At 31.4% G+C, this 20,434-nt stretch overlaps 1 protein-coding gene across 1 annotated transcript; it reads left to right on the top strand.

Moving 5' to 3' along the window:
* The first annotated feature begins 4,425 nt into the window (after positions 1 to 4,425).
* On the top strand, positions 4,426 to 18,816 carry LOC139498428 (uncharacterized). The gene is made up of 12 exons (XM_071286812.1): positions 4,426 to 4,507; positions 5,458 to 5,490; positions 6,034 to 6,153; positions 7,209 to 7,328; positions 9,220 to 9,396; positions 9,823 to 9,939; positions 12,302 to 12,364; positions 13,111 to 13,233; positions 14,789 to 14,827; positions 15,286 to 15,458; positions 17,807 to 17,920; positions 18,698 to 18,816. Exons 1-12 carry the CDS (start codon positions 4,489 to 4,491, stop codon positions 18,782 to 18,784), a joined length of 1,185 nt encoding a protein of 394 aa, XP_071142913.1. The 5' UTR covers positions 4,426 to 4,488; the 3' UTR covers positions 18,785 to 18,816.
* Positions 18,817 to 20,434: the final 1,618 nt, after the last annotated feature.

Below are 20,434 nucleotides of genomic sequence, written 5' to 3'. Positions count from 1 at the left end.
GTTTTAAAGTTAGTATTCTCTTAATTTTTCGTTGACGAAAACAACATTTTCTGCATCGAATGTCTGCATATTTACAATTGATATTAGACAATATCGCTATGTGATATAGGAAAAGTTTTTATCGATACGCTTCTTCCATAGACTGAGATACAGAATGTCAATTTTTGTAAGTGTTAACTATAGAATTCGGAGTTGATCATTAACATCCAATGTATAAAGACAGTAACATTCTCGTTATGATAGTATTTGAGTTGATTTCAAGGCACTCAATTGTCTTTTTTCCGTGATTTACTATTTGAGTACCCTGATGCGTTTGATAATTCATCGTTCTAATTTTTGCACGTGCTTACGTTTTTTCTTAGGATATAGACATCTCATAAACAATACATATACCATCTTCTTTTGATCAGTGAAGACATAATATATAGCCATAATTAACATTGATTAAGTAGTTAAAGCAAAACAAGGTAGACATACTGCATTTTGATTTATTTTAATGTATGACATTGTTAGTATATGAACGTGTTTCATTCTCATCTAACAGTATATTTTGATTTACTATGCCTTTCATGTTAACAATTATTTATATGCATACTACTTATACATATACTCCAAAGTATATAATATATTACACATCCAATAAACGATCAAAGATACTGAGTGTCCTACCTAAGGAATATGATTTATTTCGACTGGGTTTCGGAAAATTAAAATCGATGATTTCGATAAAACGTTCATTTGTCGGTCGTACAACTGGGTCAACGTATCTTCTAAAAGTTTTCTTTTTTATCCTTTTTAGTGCATTTCCTCAGCTACGTTCTAGTATCAGTTTTGATAACGACAGGTTTTTTTCAACCTCTTCTATTATGTGATATCGATAATATCCTGTTATCTATTATTAATAAATGTTCAAATCATACAAAGCATAAAAATTTATAATCTAAGGGACATATAGCCTTAGTTCTTCTTCCGTTTACACCCTTATATTACAACCACAGATAATAATCAAACTAAAAATAACACAAAAAAGTAAAGTACAATACCACACGACAGAGCCGAGGGCTGGTTTAATAACAACCATTTAATAATATTTATCTTATACAAATTACAAATCAGTTCGAAATGTCATCATATATATATTTCAATTAACACAATCATTTTAAATCAATCAATCTATTAACATGCTTAATGCATGATACAAAATATCAAATACTAGTAGCAAAATATCAAATACTAGTAGCAAAATATCAAATACTAGTAGCAAAATATCTAATACTAGTAGTAAAATATCAAATACAAGTAGCATGGATGTAAAAGTTAAGACCCTGTAGTACCGAATGATTTAATCGTCAAATCACACAAAACACTTAACCTTAAACGTCATCTATGGGCAGACAATTCAGAAGAAAATAATTTCATTTTAATTCATAAAATCAACCGACTGAAACTATATTTATATTTGGTACAACTTGTTTTGAATTCCGAATTTGATTTAAAGTAATGGCGGAAGATACCTAAGTGCAAGTTAATTTCATATGTCGTTAACGAAGATCAATGTCATGGGGAATAAAGAAAAATGACCAAATTGAATATCATCACAGGCTAGTTCAGATTATTATTTGAAAAAAAGAGAGTCAGGTAGTGTTCAAATATGGCGAAAAGACATAAAATTAGGAAATATCCGTTGCTTTATTAAATCTTATTAAGAATGTTGTTGAAATAGATAACCTATTGACACTGATATAGATAAACTATAAATAAATTTTGATGAGCATGCATTTAGTTTATAATAATCAGCTAGTAAATAAAGGCAACAGTAGTATACCGCTGTTCAAAACTCATAAATCCATGGACAAAAAACAAAATCGGGGTAACAAACTAAAACCGAGGGAAACGCATTAAATATAAGAGGAGAACAACGACATAACACCGAAACGTAACACACACAGAAACGGACCTAGCATCAGACAAAACACCACGAGAATAACAAATATAACATGAAAACCAAATACATGAATTTGGGATAGACAAGTACCGTGCCACGTCTTATCTCAATTTCTCAAAAATAAGAGAAAACACAAACGACTCAACGTTAAAATGCAACACACACAGAAACGAACAATAATATAACAATGACCATCTTCCTGACTTGGTACAGGACACTTTTAAAGGGGAAATAAAAGTGTTGGGTTGAACCTGGTTTTAATATATGATTAAATATTGAATCTATATTTAATGATATGACGTACAAATGTAGATCAAGAACTTTCAGATGGTCCTTGTGTCTGTGAAATAAGTCAGTGATTAGTATGATTGGTAAGAGAGGATTTGGAAAAGTGTTGTTCCTTTAGAAATATAGAAGTACAATTGAATATGTATATGTTGCAGGGGAGTGTCACACAAATATAGCCGAGCAATTCATTTTTATATATTGTACTAGACAATTTCAAATTTAGTTTATCAACTACTGAGGTTATATGACTATTATTGCATAAGCCATTGCGTGGAATTCATGTTGCAAAATCATTCGTTCTCTGCATAGTGTTTTGTTTGTCTTTGCGTTTCCCTACATTTTGTATCAATTGTGTTTTACATAATTATCTAACATGTAAGTGTGCCTTATTGGCAATAGAGTGGTTTGTTTGTACGAGAAATCTATTGCAATGTGTATGACCTTAAGTTTAACATGTACATAAATTTGAATTCTTACTATATGCAATGAACCTCAAACCCATATCAAATTATTTAAGAACCGGAAACATAGTGTAGATGATTCCACAAACCCCAATATAGCGGTTTTATATTATTTTAAAATTGTCAAAAACTTGATCGTCCAATTATATTTAATGAAAACAAACCAAATTTGAATATTTTTTGATTTTTTTTAGAACCGAGAAAAACATATTGCACAAATGTGTCGACAAAATATACTCCATACAAAACACTATCGATATAACACTTGCTCTGAGAGATGAGCCTCCCTCAACTAAGAAAGTTGTTATTTTAAAATTTAAAAGCATGAAGACGTGTTTCATTGGATATATAAGGTTTCCTTGTTTTGTCATTAATACTAACACAAACTATTATAATTTATAAGAATTTTTTCTCTGAAATCGCAAGGTCGTTTGGACTTTTTTTTAGTTAATAATAAAGAAATTATAGAAAACACAAGTTTTACCTCCACACATTACATATGTAACAGATAACTTGTTGAAGCTCGTATGGGTCCTTTAGGATATCTACCGTAAATCGCGATTACATATTTTATTTTAGAATAATGGTGTTTATATTCCAAGTTTTCAAGGCGAGGTAACTCTGGAGGAATTGTAAGTTAAAAAATAAACCCTATGCCAGTCTGCAGCGATCTGCAAATGAATTATATGTGCAGAAATAAGTCAAACCTATATATATAATTCAACAAATGGCAATATTTTTTAACTCAAATGTTTTGTTTATGATATTATCTGATTGCACACTCTCTTTTTCTACAATATTCCTACTCATAACATCACTTGACAGTAGATACTTTGGCTGAAATTTTGTTGAAAGAGATATTTGTGTATGCTATCTGGCCTAGTGTATAATAGTAATTATACAAAATGGCAGAACCTCGTTTAGTTTTCATACAATTCAAAATTGTATGTATATATATGTATTTCTACTAAATATTCAAGAAACAAGTGTATTTTCTCGTTAAGACTTACTTTGCCCAATATTGAATAGGCACACTACACTTCCAAACGTTTAAAGCATATATGTCCAGATAACCAGATTTTCCCCAAATATTTGCAATCTCGTTGTTAATGGTTTTTAACTTCTTCACTCGATATGACCTTCCAATGTGTTTTATTCGAGCGCAACTAATGAGTGTTTGAACGACGAACCGCGCCCATGGCGTACTAAATTGTAAGTCTCATATTTATGATTTTCTTTTAAGGAAAAAAAAATAGTGCATCGAATAAAGTTTCCCTATAAGGGGATATACAATGCTTTTTCTGTAGTTAAATTAGTTTTTGTAGAAACATTAAAAGAGTAGGGGTTATCCTTGTGTTTGGTTAAGATCTAGTGTACTCATTATTGTGTATTTCAAACTTTGAGAAAGTCAAATATAGGAAGATTGATGAGTTTATTTCATATTCTATTTTTTTCGGCTTTCTGATTGATATTCATTTTCGTCGGAAAGCAGCATGTGAAATACCTTTTACTGAAATAACAGGAGTGCTGATAACTGTTATAAGCACCAACGATCAATTCATCTTAATCATGCAGATTCAAAAACAATTGCAATGATAATAGACGACTGTCATGACTGTTACACGCGTATAAATAACATACAGTGAATAAAAGATGACCATCTAACTTTGTAATGTTATTATATATAATTATATAATTGGTATACATTATCAGCTATGTATAAGATGATCACCATGCTTTAGTGTACGTGTATAAGGTACACAATCGTCCGTTGATAAGAAAAGGTGGTAAACTATGGAACTTATTTTAGTAGGTAAGTCTATATTAATATGTTCATAGTTACATATAAAATACCATCTGCTTGTACCACAACTAGTGAATTGTGTTCGTATCTGTGTGTATGCTTATAAAAATGTCAATAAGATACCAAGGGGCTATCAAAAATAATTAGTCAAGGAAAAGTTTACGCCAGGAAAAACCGACGACAAAACTAATTTTGTTTTTAGGATGTTTTTTGCAATGTCATATACCCAATACATATGTTCTATCCTTTAAACACATTTTGTCAATTTTCAGAAACAGTAATTCTGAACTGTTTGACAGTTTTATATTCTAACCATGTTAACGTTATAAAAGAGAGACAAAATATACCAAAGAGACATTCAAACTCATGAGTCAAATACAAACTGATAATGCCAAGGGAAAAAAGAAAAAGACCATAAGACAAACAATAGTATATACAAAAATACAATATAAAAAACGAAAGACTGAACAACATGAATCCCACCTAAAACCATGTGCTTCGAAAGAGAAAGCAGATCGTGTGCCACATGTAGGACCCGTCGTCATGTTAAAGTAAGTACAAACCAGTTGATATATCTTATTTACCAGATCACAATCGGGAAAAAGAGAACGGGTCTGTGAAACAAGTATTCCATAACGATAAATTTCTTACTTTATTTGGCCTTTCTAACTATTTTAGTTCGAGCAAGCGTCACTGATGAGTCTTGGTTAGACGAAACGCGCTACGCTTGTGGCGTAGATAATTTATATCTTGTTATATATGGTGAGTTAATGGAATGTTTAGAACATGTTATTTGAGACTCACTTTCGCTAATACAAATAAACATGTTATTGTTTCAATCAATCGTGTTTTCTTTTAGTTATTCTTATTCATTTTTTACTAAATCTAAACAATCAATTCAATATTTACGTAAACAGAGCACATTGTATACCTCACGATCACATTTGCTTCTCTTATAGGTATTGCAATATCCTTCGCAGATGCCTTCCTTCGTAAGTTTAATACAAAAACAACGGGCCTTTGGTTGAAATTGAAAAATAAAAAAGCACCCTGTCACTAATAACAGTGAGTTTTATAACAACTGACAGAGAAAAATACAGTTTCAAAATCACAACTGTGGCACAGAAAACTAAACATTACCCATTCAGAACATCAGCAATAATCGTTTTGATCATAATTACACCAAAAGCTAGATATTGCATGCGAAAAATAATCATAGAGACAAACACTGAAGGAGTATAATGTTTTAAAATGAGTGTGACAGGAAGCTTCAACAGAGTAAGTGTCTTTTCTTTACACCTACCGCCATTCAATCGAACTCATATTAAGTAAAAATATCACAATCGGTCAAATAATATTTCAGACGACTATTTTAGTATCTTTAATTATAAGACCGTGCTAACTGGATTGCTTTTTTATTGTATATGTATACAGAGACAAAGAATGTTTGGTTATTTGATATTTTGAATTTAATAATATAAAGATAATTTCCTCTGAATTTTGTTCAATGTTGCATATCAGTGTTTCCTTTTTAGTTGATTCTATTAAAGGCACAGATATCAATACATGTAAAGATGATCCTAGAGTTGTATGTATCGCATCCGTATGTAATGGTGTGTTACAGTCCTATTGTCCTTTAACTTGTAAACTATGCAGTAAGTTTTACATATAAAGCTTCTGGATGCTTTGTAACATCATGTTGTACGTACAAATGATAGCAGGAATTATAAAAAAAATAATGGTTTATACAGTATGATTTTGTTTACTTAAACCAAAACATTTCTGAACAAAATATGTGTGCATGCATAGAACAAAACGAAAAAAAAAACGCATGGTCCAGATAACCATGAACATATTCATGTGGGGTAAAATCAGACACATCATAAAAACTGGAGTCTGCACAGTCTTGCTACCGACAGGATAAGCACTTAATAGGATACGGAAATGTAACAGGACATATATAGTTTCTATATAAGGGAAGTTACAAAATATAGTCTTAGCTGGTCTGAGGTACTGCCAGTCATAAATGTAACTCGATCCGAAATAATGCAGGATTTATAAAATCTACTTATAAACATTATTTGAATCGGCAGTTCATTTAGGAAAATAAGTTTTAACTAACCTATGGATGCCAAAACCATTTTAAATGCAATAACTAGTATATCACTTCATTAACCGTTCCTGTGAAAATAAATCCATCTTTTTTTTTTATTTGTAACACACCGATTAAGTCCTTAAATATTTATTGCTACTAGGACACAATTTAAATGTAATATGACATTTATTTAGCTTTTAGTGAAATGTATTTAAAACTTAAAGAACATTGATTGATTTACGCATTTCAAGAGGGAAAGTTGCATTTGTTTTTAAAAGGAATGTTGTTGGTTTTTGTTATTCAAATCTAAGTTTAGTGTAACAAACGCGTGTACTACATTGTATCTATTACCTTCTGTAAACCAACTTATTTTCGCGAGCGATTTATTTTCGCGATTTTCGCGTAAAGATAAATAACACGAAAATAAATCGTCGGGAATGATTAAAACTTGAATCTTTCCTTATTTAATTATATCAAGTAAATTAAAAATTCGCGAAAATAAATAGCCGAGAAGTGGACTAGAAAGGATAAAACGCGAAATAAAGTATGCGCGAATATAAGTTGGTTTAAAGTATCTTAAACAATGTTGTTTGGAGAGTAACATTTTAACTGAAGGTCCGATAACTGCTGTTCAACACTGCTCTGACAATAAACTAGTCCATTGTCACCAAGATGGTGTGTGTGAAGACAAAATCCTACAAGTGCAGTGCCCGGTAACTTGTGGTTTATGTCAAGGTAAGTGACACATTTTATGTACATCTTTACAGTTAAGGGAAAATAGTTTATGATAAAAAAAAAACATCAAAACATCAATTGTCAATTTATTATCTTCTTCTTCGTCATGTCATGTCGAAACTTTATTTATTGCAAAATTTGTATTTGAAACAATGTATTTTTCATCATCCGCTTTCGGCAATATATCTAAATCAAAGTGAAAAAAAGTTCAATAACAAGTACCAAATTCGTAATGTGATAATTATGTACTTTGCTTTTAACAATTGCTCCCAAACTTAATCATGTGTTATTAGCAACAACTTCTCCTTTCATCCCGAAAATTTCTTTACCGACTACCTCTACAGAATCTTTTACCATTACTCCTTCATTACTAGTTGTTTAACCTTGTTTAGATGATCCACGATAATTTACTGGTTTGTGTGTAGTTTAGGTAACCAATACATAGTAGGGACCTTCAAATGATAAAACGAGACCTTAAGCTGTGATGTGGTTATGACATGATAGGTTACGATATGAATTTTTGTGGGGCGCATAGACTTGAATGTAGATCAAATTAAAATGTCATTATCAAGAACGTCCCAGTAGTATTTACGTTATTCCAATACTACATTGATTTCTGCTTTGTCGACCTGTACAAACACAAACCGCTTTTTTTTCTCTCTCAATATTTAACACTATAAGCTATTAAGGGAAATCTGGATTCAGAATATGCACGACATGTATTATTTACGACAAACCGCTACTACGTTATTGTCTGCTTTGTCGGCCTGTACTTATAGATTATCGGTGATCATCTCAACGAGATTGATTTTCTCGCTTGAGCCGGGACGGCGAAAGCGAGAAAGGCAATCGAGTTGAGATGAACAATGATAATCTATTTATCGCTATTTTACTTATGAAGACGTTGTCAATTACATGTCAATTTCGTTAGCAACGCCACGTGTATGCTTAGTTTCTAGCGATAATTATCCATCTCAAGCGAGTAGAATGATATGAAAATTATCACAAAAAAGATGAAAGGAAAAATACACAAAATAGCGATAAAAACACATATCGCTTTGAAAGTTCTTGATTTCTTTTTTCTTATTCTGGAAATAGGTGTTAATGTACTCTTTCATTTATTTCTGATTTTTTTTTCTTCAAAATGCAATATTTGAAAACATTCATATATTTATTTAAATACAAATCAAGAGAATATAAGCCCGGTTTCTCTAATGAGTGTTTTGTAAGTGGTTTTGGATGCATTGGCTATTTAATTAACATAAGATTATGTATCAATAGTATTCTGGAAAAAGTGTTTTGTGTACTCATTTATTAATTTCTGAATTATTTTCAAAATGTGATATTCGAATATATATTCAAAACCAATCATACATTTATATATTTTATTATGATACTTTATTCTGATTGGCTAACTGTACATTACGTGTTATTCCGTAAGCAATTGCATTGCTCAATAAAACTTTTCATTGATGATAACACGTAGTCCCACAATAAAGTGCACCGGTGAATTAAATAAAACAATAATAAAATTCGTGTTTTCATGATCATTGCTTAAAAAATGTAATCATAAGTATTGAATCCTTCTTTTTGTAACGTCATAGGGTTGTAAAAGCGTTGACCGTGCGCACATTTTTAATATGAAGCGCTTCATACAAAATGTACTTTGGTCAACGCTTTTACACCCCAATGAAGTTACAAAAAGAAGCATTCAATTCTTAAATAAAAACAGGAATCAAGAGATTAAATGCCTTGTTTCTTGAATGAGTGTTTTACTAGTAGTCTGGATGCATTAGCTTTTTTAATTAGATAAAATAACGTATCAATAATACTAAGTTTGTTATGTAACAATTATGTACTACATTTAAACAATTGTTTCCAATATTATTAGCAACAACTTCTACTTCAATCCCAACAACTTCTGTACCAACTACCTCTACAGAATCTATTCCAATGACCCCTTCACCAGTTGTTCAACCTTGTTTAGATGATCCACACGTCACCTGTGATACCTCTTTATGTGACGGTGCTTTAAAACAGTTCTGTTCAGCTACTTGTAATACATGTAGTAAGTATTAGGGGAGCAACTTTCTAACTCCAAAAAGGGTATCGGGTATTTTTTTTTTTTTTTATCTGATTCAATATATGTTGAAGTTTTCTTTAGGTTTTGATCGATATGAATTATTTGTCTGTTCTTTAAAAATATAAGGCATTGGTGAAATCTGGATTCAGAATATTTCATTTTGTCATCTGCCTTGCCAGATTATTTTTCCCCTTTTGAAGTTATATTGTTGTTCCCTAACAACTATATAGCAGAATATTTTATGAATGGTACTATTAAAGATTTGATTGGTTAGTTTTTTTATCCACTCATAACATAAATGCATCCAAGCACATGACCAGATCCGTTTATTACTAATAACATCGAATACACAGTACCCTAAAAGAACAAATAGTGTAATTCTATGCTTTGCTGGTGTTATTTTTATTACAGGACCAATTACCTCCCTTGCACCCTGTTTTGATGATCCGTCAATAAATTGTCAGAAATCAGCTTGCTCTCACCTTGTACTGAAAGATTATTGCAAGGCAACGTGCGGTTTATGTTCAGGTAAGACAATTTTATTATCGTGGATGTCAAATTGCATATGTTACTTTTGTACACACTAGAAGATGCCCGCGAAATCGCGGTACATTTGAGCAAGTGTTGAAACAAAGAGTTTTCAAATTTCGCGGGCAGTACATCGAAAGAGCAGGGCGCGAAAGCGTAAAATACACGGATCGATAACAGTCTCCTTTTACAAAACAAAATGCGTTTTCTGTGGGAAGAAGATTGTTTCAAAGATACACTGTATTACAAAATTCCGACTACATATGGTTTCAGAGATGCAGTCTCTTCCTTTCGACGTTTAGATATTGAAATGATCAGAGCGACATAAAGCTGAATTCCCCATAGATGTGTCTAATCCAGGATTGAACGACAAATACTATTTGTAATGACTTCTGAACAACGAGTTTCAAGAGATATTAACAAGAGTATGTGTCCTATGACACCATGTCACGCTCACAATATTACATTTTCATGTTTTATTACGTTTTACTAGTAATCAAATCCATAATTTGGGATACTATATCTATTACCCAAAACGTTCTAGTTGATGTCAACAAATCTGTACATATTAGACAGATTATGTGTTCTAATCAATCAAATCTGATCCATGTTGTTTCATTTTGAGAATGTATACACACTGAACAATGCTACACTTAAGAAATAATCAGTTCAACACTGTCAATTAAATACAATACAAACTGCTTAGAGTCTGAATTGACCAGATTTTGTGCTCGACCAGTAAAATCGAGCACACATTTTACTCGACCACTCTCGACATTGTCTCGACTGTACTTAAGTGTACTCGACATTGTCTCGACTGTACTTAAGTGTACTCGACTAGGTCTCGACCTGTCTTGACTAGTCTCGACTCAGTCTCGACCAGTCTCGACCTGTCTCGACTAGTCTTGATCTTCAAATTTAGTTTTGACTGGTGTAAATCAGCCCATCCATATAAATTAAATATGTATCTAACAAAATTCAAACTTATTAGGTAGTTTAATTTATTGCTGTGAAATGGAAGAATTCAATTTTACATTACTCATTAGGTAAAAATAACAATTATTATATAAAAATTCAGATAGGCATCTTTAATTTTTTTTATAACTTTTTCAAATCAACTTGGATTTTAATCAAACTATACAGCTATCTTAGATATATATCAAGCTTACTGAATCCCATGGCATTTAGTTTTTTGTTGTATTGCTGTCAAATTCAAGAATTAAATTAATCTATGTCAAAAAAATTAGAATTTGCAGTTTGAACAAAATAGAGATAGTACACTTTAATTTTTTTTAATAACTTTTTCAAATCAACTTGAATTTTAATCAAACTATACAGCTGTCTTTGATATATATTAAGCTTACTGAATCCCAGGTCATTTTGTTTTTATTGTAATGTTGTGAAATTTAGGAATTAATTAATCTATGTCAAAAAAGTTAGAACTTGCAGTTCGAACAAAAAAGAGATAATACACTTAATATTTTTTAATAACTTTTTCAAATCAACTGAGATTTTCATCAAACTATGCTGCTTTCTTAGATGTATATTAGGCTTACTGAATCCCATGTCATTTTGTTTTTTGTTTTTGACATAGATTAATTTAATTCTTGAATTTGACAGGAATACAACAAAAAAAATGACATGGGATTCAGTAAGCTTAATACATATGTAAGACAGCTGCATAGTTTGATGAAAATCCAAGTTGATTTGAAAAAGTTATTGAAAAAATTAAAGTGTACTATCTCTATTTTGTCATAATTGCAAATCATAGCTTTTTTTCCCAAAATTAATTAAATTCTTAACTTTTACAGCAGTACAACAAAAAACTAAATTACATGGGATTCAGTAAGCTTAAGATATATATAAGATAGCTGCATAGTTAGATGAAAATCCAAGTTGATTTGAAAAAGTTACAAAAAAAAAATTAAAGATGCCTATCTGAATTTATATAATAATTTTTATTTTTACCTATCATGCCTATTGTAAAATTAAATTCTTTCATTTCACAGCAATTAATCAAATTACCTAATAAGCTTGAATTTTGTAACATCAATATTTAATTTAGTTAGATTAGCTGATTTACACCAGTCAAAACTAAATTTGAAGGTCAAGACTAGTTGAGACAGGTCGAGACTGGTTGAGACTGAGTCGCGACTAGTCGAGACAGGTCGAGACTAGTCAAGACAGGTCGAGACTAGTCAAGACAGGTCGAGACAGGTCGAGCCTTGGTCAAGACCATTTCAGACTACACAAAGATCATTGTTGTTTATACATGTGTAACCTGTTTCATACTCTATATATCTCTACCACCTTGTCAGATTTTTCAATGACTTTAGCAATCAAACATTTACTTTTATACAAGGACTAACTGCGAAAGTTTTCCACCCAGTCACCACAGAAGCAACTACTACAGAAACCAACACAGGTTAGCATTTGTCTGTATTATTTATTTTCAACATTGTTATAAAGCGGGAGGTTTGGCTAACCATTAAACCAGGTCCAATCCACCATTTTGTTCTGAGATGTCCTGTCAGGAATATGGAATTTGGTGCGCTTCGGTGTTCCTGTTGTTCTTCTGTTTTTATTTGTGATCACGATTTATTCTCCTCAATTGATTTATGAATTAATCTAAAACACCGGTATAGTAGTGTTGTCTTTATTTACTGACTCTATTCTAGATGCTCTCTCTGTTTTGCTTAATAATCTGTAAACAACCCTGTGTTGTGCAATACAATTTTATGCTATCATATGATAATCAAAGATATTATTTAATATATAATTATTTAACGCAACTCCATTTTTTGTTTGTTTGTTTGTTTTTCTTTTGTTTTATTTTGAAATCATGATTTCGACTGTTCCATTAGTCAATCATCATATCTGTGAAGCAATATTCCAGCAGCGCCTGTATAAATAATAAATATCTTAAAGTTAGTACGATATTTCTAGGCTTTCTTTACCTGTCCTTAATTTACTGATTAATGATTAGTACTTACACATAATTTATTGCATCAATGATTCTTTAAGTTTAAGTCATTCCTGTGATATAATATAAGCTCACTTGCTTTTGTTATTCATGTTATGCGTCTTTCGTTCTTTTTCTTTAATGCCATGAATTATCGACAATTTTACAAGAGGAGAAATTAATTATTATTGCTAAATTATATATTTCAGCAACATCAAGACAATCCACCAGTGTGTCAACTTCGTGTAAGGACGACACAAGGTTAACATGTAATAGATACTCATGTAGTGGAGTATTATCAACATTCTGTCCTTTTACTTGCAACGCTTGTGGTACGAAATTTTATGCTGTAAACCTACTTATATTTTGGAGCGATTTATTAACTTTCGCGTCTTTCGCGAGTAGTTAAAAAAACGCATACATGTAAAACTTGGATTGTTCTTATTCAACTACTTCAAGGTCACTGATTTGAAAATCACGTATCAATTCTCTGCGAAAATGGCTAAAAAGTTTGAACGCGAAATAAAGGTTGATAACATCATGTAACCTGATAGAATGTTTGTGTTGTCTCTTACTTTTTGTGATTTTAAAATATAATGTAGCATATACATGTTAACTATGCTGTGAAATTTACCTTGCGTTGTTACAAGATGATGCTGCTGAAAATTTAGAAATTTTGTAAACTGCGAGTAATATTCTAAATGTACTATTTGTTGAAATGACATATATTCAAATTCTTGTATTTTTTTTTTTATATTAAATTCATTTAAGTTATGTAACAGGTTAAACCGTTTCACAAATGATATCGGATATGTGCCTTGCGTCGTAACTACAAACACCTTCTCTTTCATAAATTTTACCTACATTGTACCGAATGAAACTATATACCGGATTTGTTATCACATAAGCAAAACGACGGGTGCCCCATGTGAAGCAGGATCTGCTTACCCTTCCGGAGCACCTGAGATAGGCCTTAGTTTTTGGTGGGTTTCGTGTTGTTTATTCTTTAGTTTTCTATGTTATGTCATGTGTACTATTGTTTGTCTGTTTGTCTTTTTCATTTTTAGCCATGGCGTTGTCAGTTTATTTTCTATTTATGAGTTTGACTGTCCTTCTGGTATCTTTTATCCCTAAATTCTATTCATTTTAAATTTAATAACATAAAACAAACAATTTGTAATCAACATATAATTTCACATTTGATGAATTTTCGTATTACATACCAAATTATGTTACATATATTGGGCAATTTTGGAAGGTTCTTTAGAACCAGATATTTCTATGCTGAGTCGTCTTTTATGATGCATTTTAAAACTTTAAATATAAAAAGGTAGTGTTACTTTACAAGCTTTAGAGAAAAATCAATTAAAGATTATTAAAAGTATGTTTCTTGACTTTTGTCCGATATAATGCGAGAAAATATTGTCCCTTGCCTTTGGAAATAAGTGACACGTTTCTTAGCCAATACCGAATCCATCACCGGATCAGCAATGATTATGACAGAAAGAAATTATCATCTTCTGTTTCAGTTGAAAAAGAGAGTCACAAATCTAAGTTTTTACTCTCTACTTTTTTTTGCAAATTATCTCCTAAACATGATATAATTAACAAAAACAATATAAAAATGTCATACTGAAAATTAAGAAATATAAACAATTTGTGCTCCAATAAAAATATTAACAATAGAAGAAATTTTAACCACACTATTTACAGGACTAATTTCATTGTTTACCTTACAGTTTGCAAAACAGATTTTTTTATTATTTGGGAAGATTGCTTTCTGTTTTTTAATAGTTTGAGATTAAAACAATCATAATGTAAGTGTTAACTCCCTTGTTTTAACAAATTGGTTTCATGTTATTATATCACATCAGACATTTCTTTCAGGTAATGGAATTTCCACTTTCGGTGCTTTAACTAAAAGCAGTAAGCATAATAATATTATGATTAAATTTTAAATTGCATTGAATACTGAAGGTATTTTATATCTTAATATGCAGCGTACCTTAATTATGTTGATTTTAAGACTTTGTCAATAAATTTAACAGTAAAATTTAAAGTATAAAGATGGATTTGCAACAAATTGTCGAAACAGTGTACGTAAACATGGTTTAAATAATACATAACATACATCGATATTTGACGAATATTAACTAAAGATATAAACATTAAAATGTGGCTTTAACTATTCAATTCAAATTACAGGAAAATTAGAGCTTCTAGTATTGGAAAAAAAACATTTCATTTCATTCAAAAAAAAAATTTGACCAAACAAAGTCATTACTTTTGTCTGATTTTTTTTTTCTTAAATCTAAGAACTGATTCTTCAAAATGTTCTAAATAATAACATTAACTATAGAAAGGATCTTAACATTCTCTTTCAGTCTCTACTACCTCAGAACATACGTGTAACAAATTTGGGTTACTGATGGATTTAGCTTTTGGAATGAATATTGTAAATCAAAATGCGAGAAAATGTGTGGGTAAATCGGCTGATGCAGTATTATTGAAACGTTGTTCCACGCCAAGCTCTACTAAATGGACAAAAGGGGTACAGGTAAGAGGATGCAAAATATGCAATTCAAACGTCAAATTAACATTAAAATTAACAAGTCATCTTCGCAAGAAATACATGTAAGACGAAAAAGGATAAAGGATGCTCCGAATGAGACTGAGCAAAACGAACCCCACAACAGCTACTTCTTGAAAATGATTGCATATTTACCCTCTCACGTGGCTCGGTACTTATACATCCCGTCAATGTGTTTGTATTATCTTTCATTTTTGCTGGTGTGTTTTGTATATGCGACTTTGTATGTTTCTTTGGTTCTTATAACGTGACTCTGTACTATAAAAAATCCTTTCATTATGTTATTGTTCTATTATGAATTAGAAAATATTTTGAACGGCAAGAAACAAAATTTATTTGATCGCGTAGTGGTATTAACCATTTGTGGATTCTTCGAAATTCTAAAGAACTTCTGGACAATTTTATATCTCGGTCCATTTCTGATATTAATTCTAACATACTTTTGATTTTTAACCCTGTATGTCAACATTTTCCATGCGAAATTATAAAATTGTTTTGTAGAATAATTGAACGATAAAATTTCTTCCTATTTGACGTATACATTTTCTGACATCACACACGCGAAGCAATGAATGTGTTTTTAATTTGATAGATGCTTTTGTATTTTTTTTGTAAAATTGTTTGTTTCAAGATTGTAACACAGTGATGACTGCTGTATTCATATTTCGACAATTTAACGGAATTTAATGAGACTGTCGTACTGTGAGAGGTTTAGCGCTATAAAACCAGGTTCAATCCACCATTTTCTACATTTGAAAATACCTGTACCAAGTCAGGAATATGACAGTAGTTACCCATTCGTTTGATGTGTTTGATGTGTTTTGTCATTTGATTTGCCATATGATTAGAGACTTTCCGATTGAATTTTTTTGTAGCAAATGAGTTAAAATCCGATAGTTGTAGGGACTTTTCAATTGATCTTTAGTTTTTCTGTACGGTTTTGTGGCATTTGTCATGTACACTTATATTCTGCATTTGTTTCGAGGCGTATGTTTTCGTGGTATTTTTAATGTTCACCCTTTCTTCTTACCATAATACAGCATCTGTTAAGATGCAACTCTTTTGTTTTATTTTGTTAATAATTTGATATATTGTGGCTGCATATGACATGTCATACTGCAAAATCATTTTTGCATGTAAACAAATGCTTATTCAATATCCCGATTCACCTTGTGACAGAGACAAAATAAAGAACATGTACATAGATTTTGGAATTGACAGATATGATATCATGGAAATCAGTCATCTATGTCTTAAGGAATCATTACCCTAGTTTAAATGGGAGTATATGATTAATCTCGTCATAAAAACCGGAATTAAAAATTTGTGCGCCAGACGCGCGTTTTGTCTATAAAAGAATCATCGGTGACGCCCCAATAAAAAGGTAAAAATGTTCGAGATGAGGGTCATTTGGGACCGAAATGTCAGGAGGTTGTGCAAAAAAGGCTATTGTTTCAGAAAAAGGGAGAAGGTTTGGATCCATTAAAACGTTTAATCCCGCTGCAAATGTTTGCACCTGTCCTATGTCAGGAATCTGATGTACAGTAGTTGCCGTTTGTTTATGTAATATATACGTGTTTCTCGTTTCTCGTTTTGTTTATATAGATTAGACCGTTGGTTTTCCCGTTTGAATGGTTTTACACTAGTAATTTTGGGGCCCTTTATAGCTTGTTGTTCGGTGTGAGCCAAGGCTCCGTGTTGAAGGCCGTACTTTAACCTATAATGGTTTACTTTTTAAATTGTTATTTGTATGGAGAGTTGTCTCATTGGCACTCACACCACATCTTCCTATATCTATTTAAAGTATTATATTTATGAGGGAAAAAATACATAGAATTTTGAGAGAGAAAAAAAGTGGTGTAAACAAATATTTATAATCATGACCATACCATGCATGTCAGCAGAAACGTACAGACTACTCGGCTGGTGATCCCCTTAGGAAGGACACCAGAATTTCAGAGTAGTCATAAATTAACACATAGATACCAGAATTGAAATGTTGTACGCAGTTGAAGAATACTGAAATGTAAAGGCATACAATTAGCTCTTTTAAGAATTGCCATTCCAAACGACGCTATGGAAAATAAACATAGGATTTTGGGCGAATGATAGCCTTCGTCATCATTACCTGAGAGAATTGGAACATTGTTTTAAAAGAATTCTTCTTATTAGATAGCATATGTCGTTAAACGTTTCCCGTTTAAAGATAAAGAGACGTGGTTGCCAAAGTTTAAAGAAGTGTAAGTCGGCAATTGTATTTGTATTCGCGTGCTGTTAACATCTCCACAAATTTGCCTATGAATTTTCCTTTTTAGGTTTTAAGTATTTGTAATACAATTACACCTTATTCCCCTGTAGCCGTATGGAAAGACAATACTTTGACCGATGTAGCTGGTGTTGTTGTTTCCTGTCAAAATGGACGGATAGAGGTACGTTTGAAATAATCAAGGAGAGTTTGGGACGACATATGTTTAATATGTGACCCGCTTCATATCCATATGCATTTCGGATGTTAAAAAAAGAGAGAACCAATAGTTATCCTTTAGAATCTTTTTAATCATTATAAATTGTCATTTTTTCGTGTAGATCAATACTTCGGTCGTTACCTAAACAAAAGTAAAATCGGTAGGTTTCTCAATATATTTATATCTTAGCGTTGAAATTATATGTATGCAATACCAATAACTTCTGAGCTTGAATCCTAGAAGGCCTAAATTGTAAGTCTGAAAAAGGGGAGATACCCATGGGACATTCAAAAGTAGAAAACAAACTGACACCTATAAATCACCAACAGAAAAATCTCTTAACTTAGAAAACTTTAGAAAGAGGAACTTTATTATTAGAGTTCAAAGCAGCGACAAGATTTGACAAAGGAACTATGCATGTGACATTTAATACTGAATAGACAGGGTTTGTTGAAATGTGTATGTCGTGTAGATAATATTGATGAGGTAAAAAAAACAAATTATCAGTAACAATATATCACCCGCAGCAGATAAAAAATCAAAAAGGAAAAAAAATATATTTTGAACTGTTACATGGTCTTCATTAAAAAGACAAAATAAAAATAATTAACAGGAGTAGCAAATATTTTAGTCCTTGTGTAGAGGATTTTAAACACTATTTATTATATATCTTTCATTGGTACATCTTACAGATAATAATCCAGATATTGTATCACAATAAAAGATTTTGTGTATTTTCAGATGATAGCTCAGTCTTGTAGAAATCCTATATCACTGCGTAACATAACAAGACCTGAGTCAGATAGTTTGTTTACTGTTCTATGGTAGTATTTAGTATATTAAATAATTTATACACTCTAGTTACATTTCATAACCTTGATTTTTATTAATTTTGTATTATTAAATACATTTACATGGCTTAGGCCAACTAAAGATAGAGAACGGAAACAAAAAAATAATCATTTTTTTTTTCATTAAAAAGGGGCATAACTTTACAATGGTGAAAGTGACGCAACTACAATTCAAAGCCAATCTGCATTATGTGGTTAAAATCAGTATGTATCAGTTTCATAACATTTGGTTGAAGAAAAACAAACTTTGGATGCATGTACTTGCGTACATATTTATAGAAACGTACAGACGGACAAGGGTAAAACATAATGCCCCCTTCGATGGCATACATATATATTCTGTCAAATTAAACCATGACTGCCCTTAACAAAAACACATCTTTATTCTTTGTCCTCTCTTGTACTGTCAATGTACTTGTTTCGCTGTGCACCTAATGTGTATTTGCCTAATAACAAACAATGCAAGCAAGAACTGTTCTTTATGATCATCTGGGAGTATGTAAAAATAAATTCTGGTATAATAGCCGATGAAATCGTTCGCTACCACAGACCAAATAATGTAAAAGTAAGAAATGATAGTCATTGTACGGCCTTCAACCATACCGCATTGCAAGCTATAAGTTCCCCTCATTGACAAAATTGATTTCGTCTGTTGGTGCTTTAGTCCTTTTGCAGACGTATCCAACGAAAGTTTGATGAACCCATTATAATAAGAGTAAATTCATTCGACTATCCATGTCATGGGTGACAAAACACGAAATTACCGATTATGAATTATTACTGGATTGTCATGTTGAAGTTATGGATGCCAAATTAGGAGTAAAAGTTCCTTCTCTCTCAGATCACAAGACATGCCAGAGTACAACTCTGTTGTTTTCTTTTTATAAATTGTTCTTTATACCATTAGGTTTAAGTATAAGTATTTTGTTGACTCCTAGTTTTAACTTGACCTTTTCATTTAATCATCGAAATGCTTATCTGGGTGATCGCTATAGCTAGGAATCATTTTACATTATTCGAGTTGCTAAAATTGTAGTGCTTATATAAAGTCATGTTATATGGTTTTCCCCTATACCAAATAAATTGCTTCACTGAGCGTAGCTGACCACAGAGTTCTTATCCTGGACAGTTGGGGCAAAAAAAGGACACAATATTCGCGCTTGATACAGGTCTGAATTTGGATTGTAATTAAATATTTGACACCTAATACTCAGGTTTCTGACACAAAAGAACTGTAATCAGAGAACTGCTTATACGATTTGAATTCATATTCATTTTTTTGCTTTTGTTCAATGCACTATGCTGTTGCAAATGTACCCCCTCCCTTTTATTTTTTGCAAAAAAAAATAATATTTGAACCAATTTTCTTTTTAATTTCTGAAATCTTAAGAGAAAAGATTGTCCCCGTTAGTTTCTTTTTTACCCCCACTACCATTTTTTGTTCACCTCCCCTCCTTGTTTTCCCCAAAACAATCTTTCTCTTAAGATATGGTCATAATATCAATTCAAATTTCCAATGGATTTTGCATCCATAATTACCATTTTTATTTATTTGTAAGTCATTATCTATGACTTTTATGATGTATTTAAAAATACATCATAAAAGTCATAGATAATGACTTACATA

Source organism: Mytilus edulis, chromosome 12, assembly GCF_963676685.1.
Source record: "Mytilus edulis chromosome 12, xbMytEdul2.2, whole genome shotgun sequence".
Taxonomy (NCBI): domain Eukaryota; kingdom Metazoa; phylum Mollusca; class Bivalvia; order Mytilida; family Mytilidae; genus Mytilus; species Mytilus edulis.
Note: the sequence above shows the minus strand (reverse complement) of the source record. Positions and strands in the feature narration are given on the sequence as shown.

Coding starts and splice junctions, on each gene's coding strand:
- LOC139498428 (XM_071286812.1), top strand. Junction 5,491..6,033: donor CTTCGCAGATGCCTTCCTTC/GTAAGTTTAATA, acceptor TTTCCTTTTTAG/TTGATTCTATTAAAGGCACA. Junction 6,154..7,208: donor TTTAACTTGTAAACTATGCA/GTAAGTTTTACA, acceptor TTTTAACTGAAG/GTCCGATAACTGCTGTTCAA.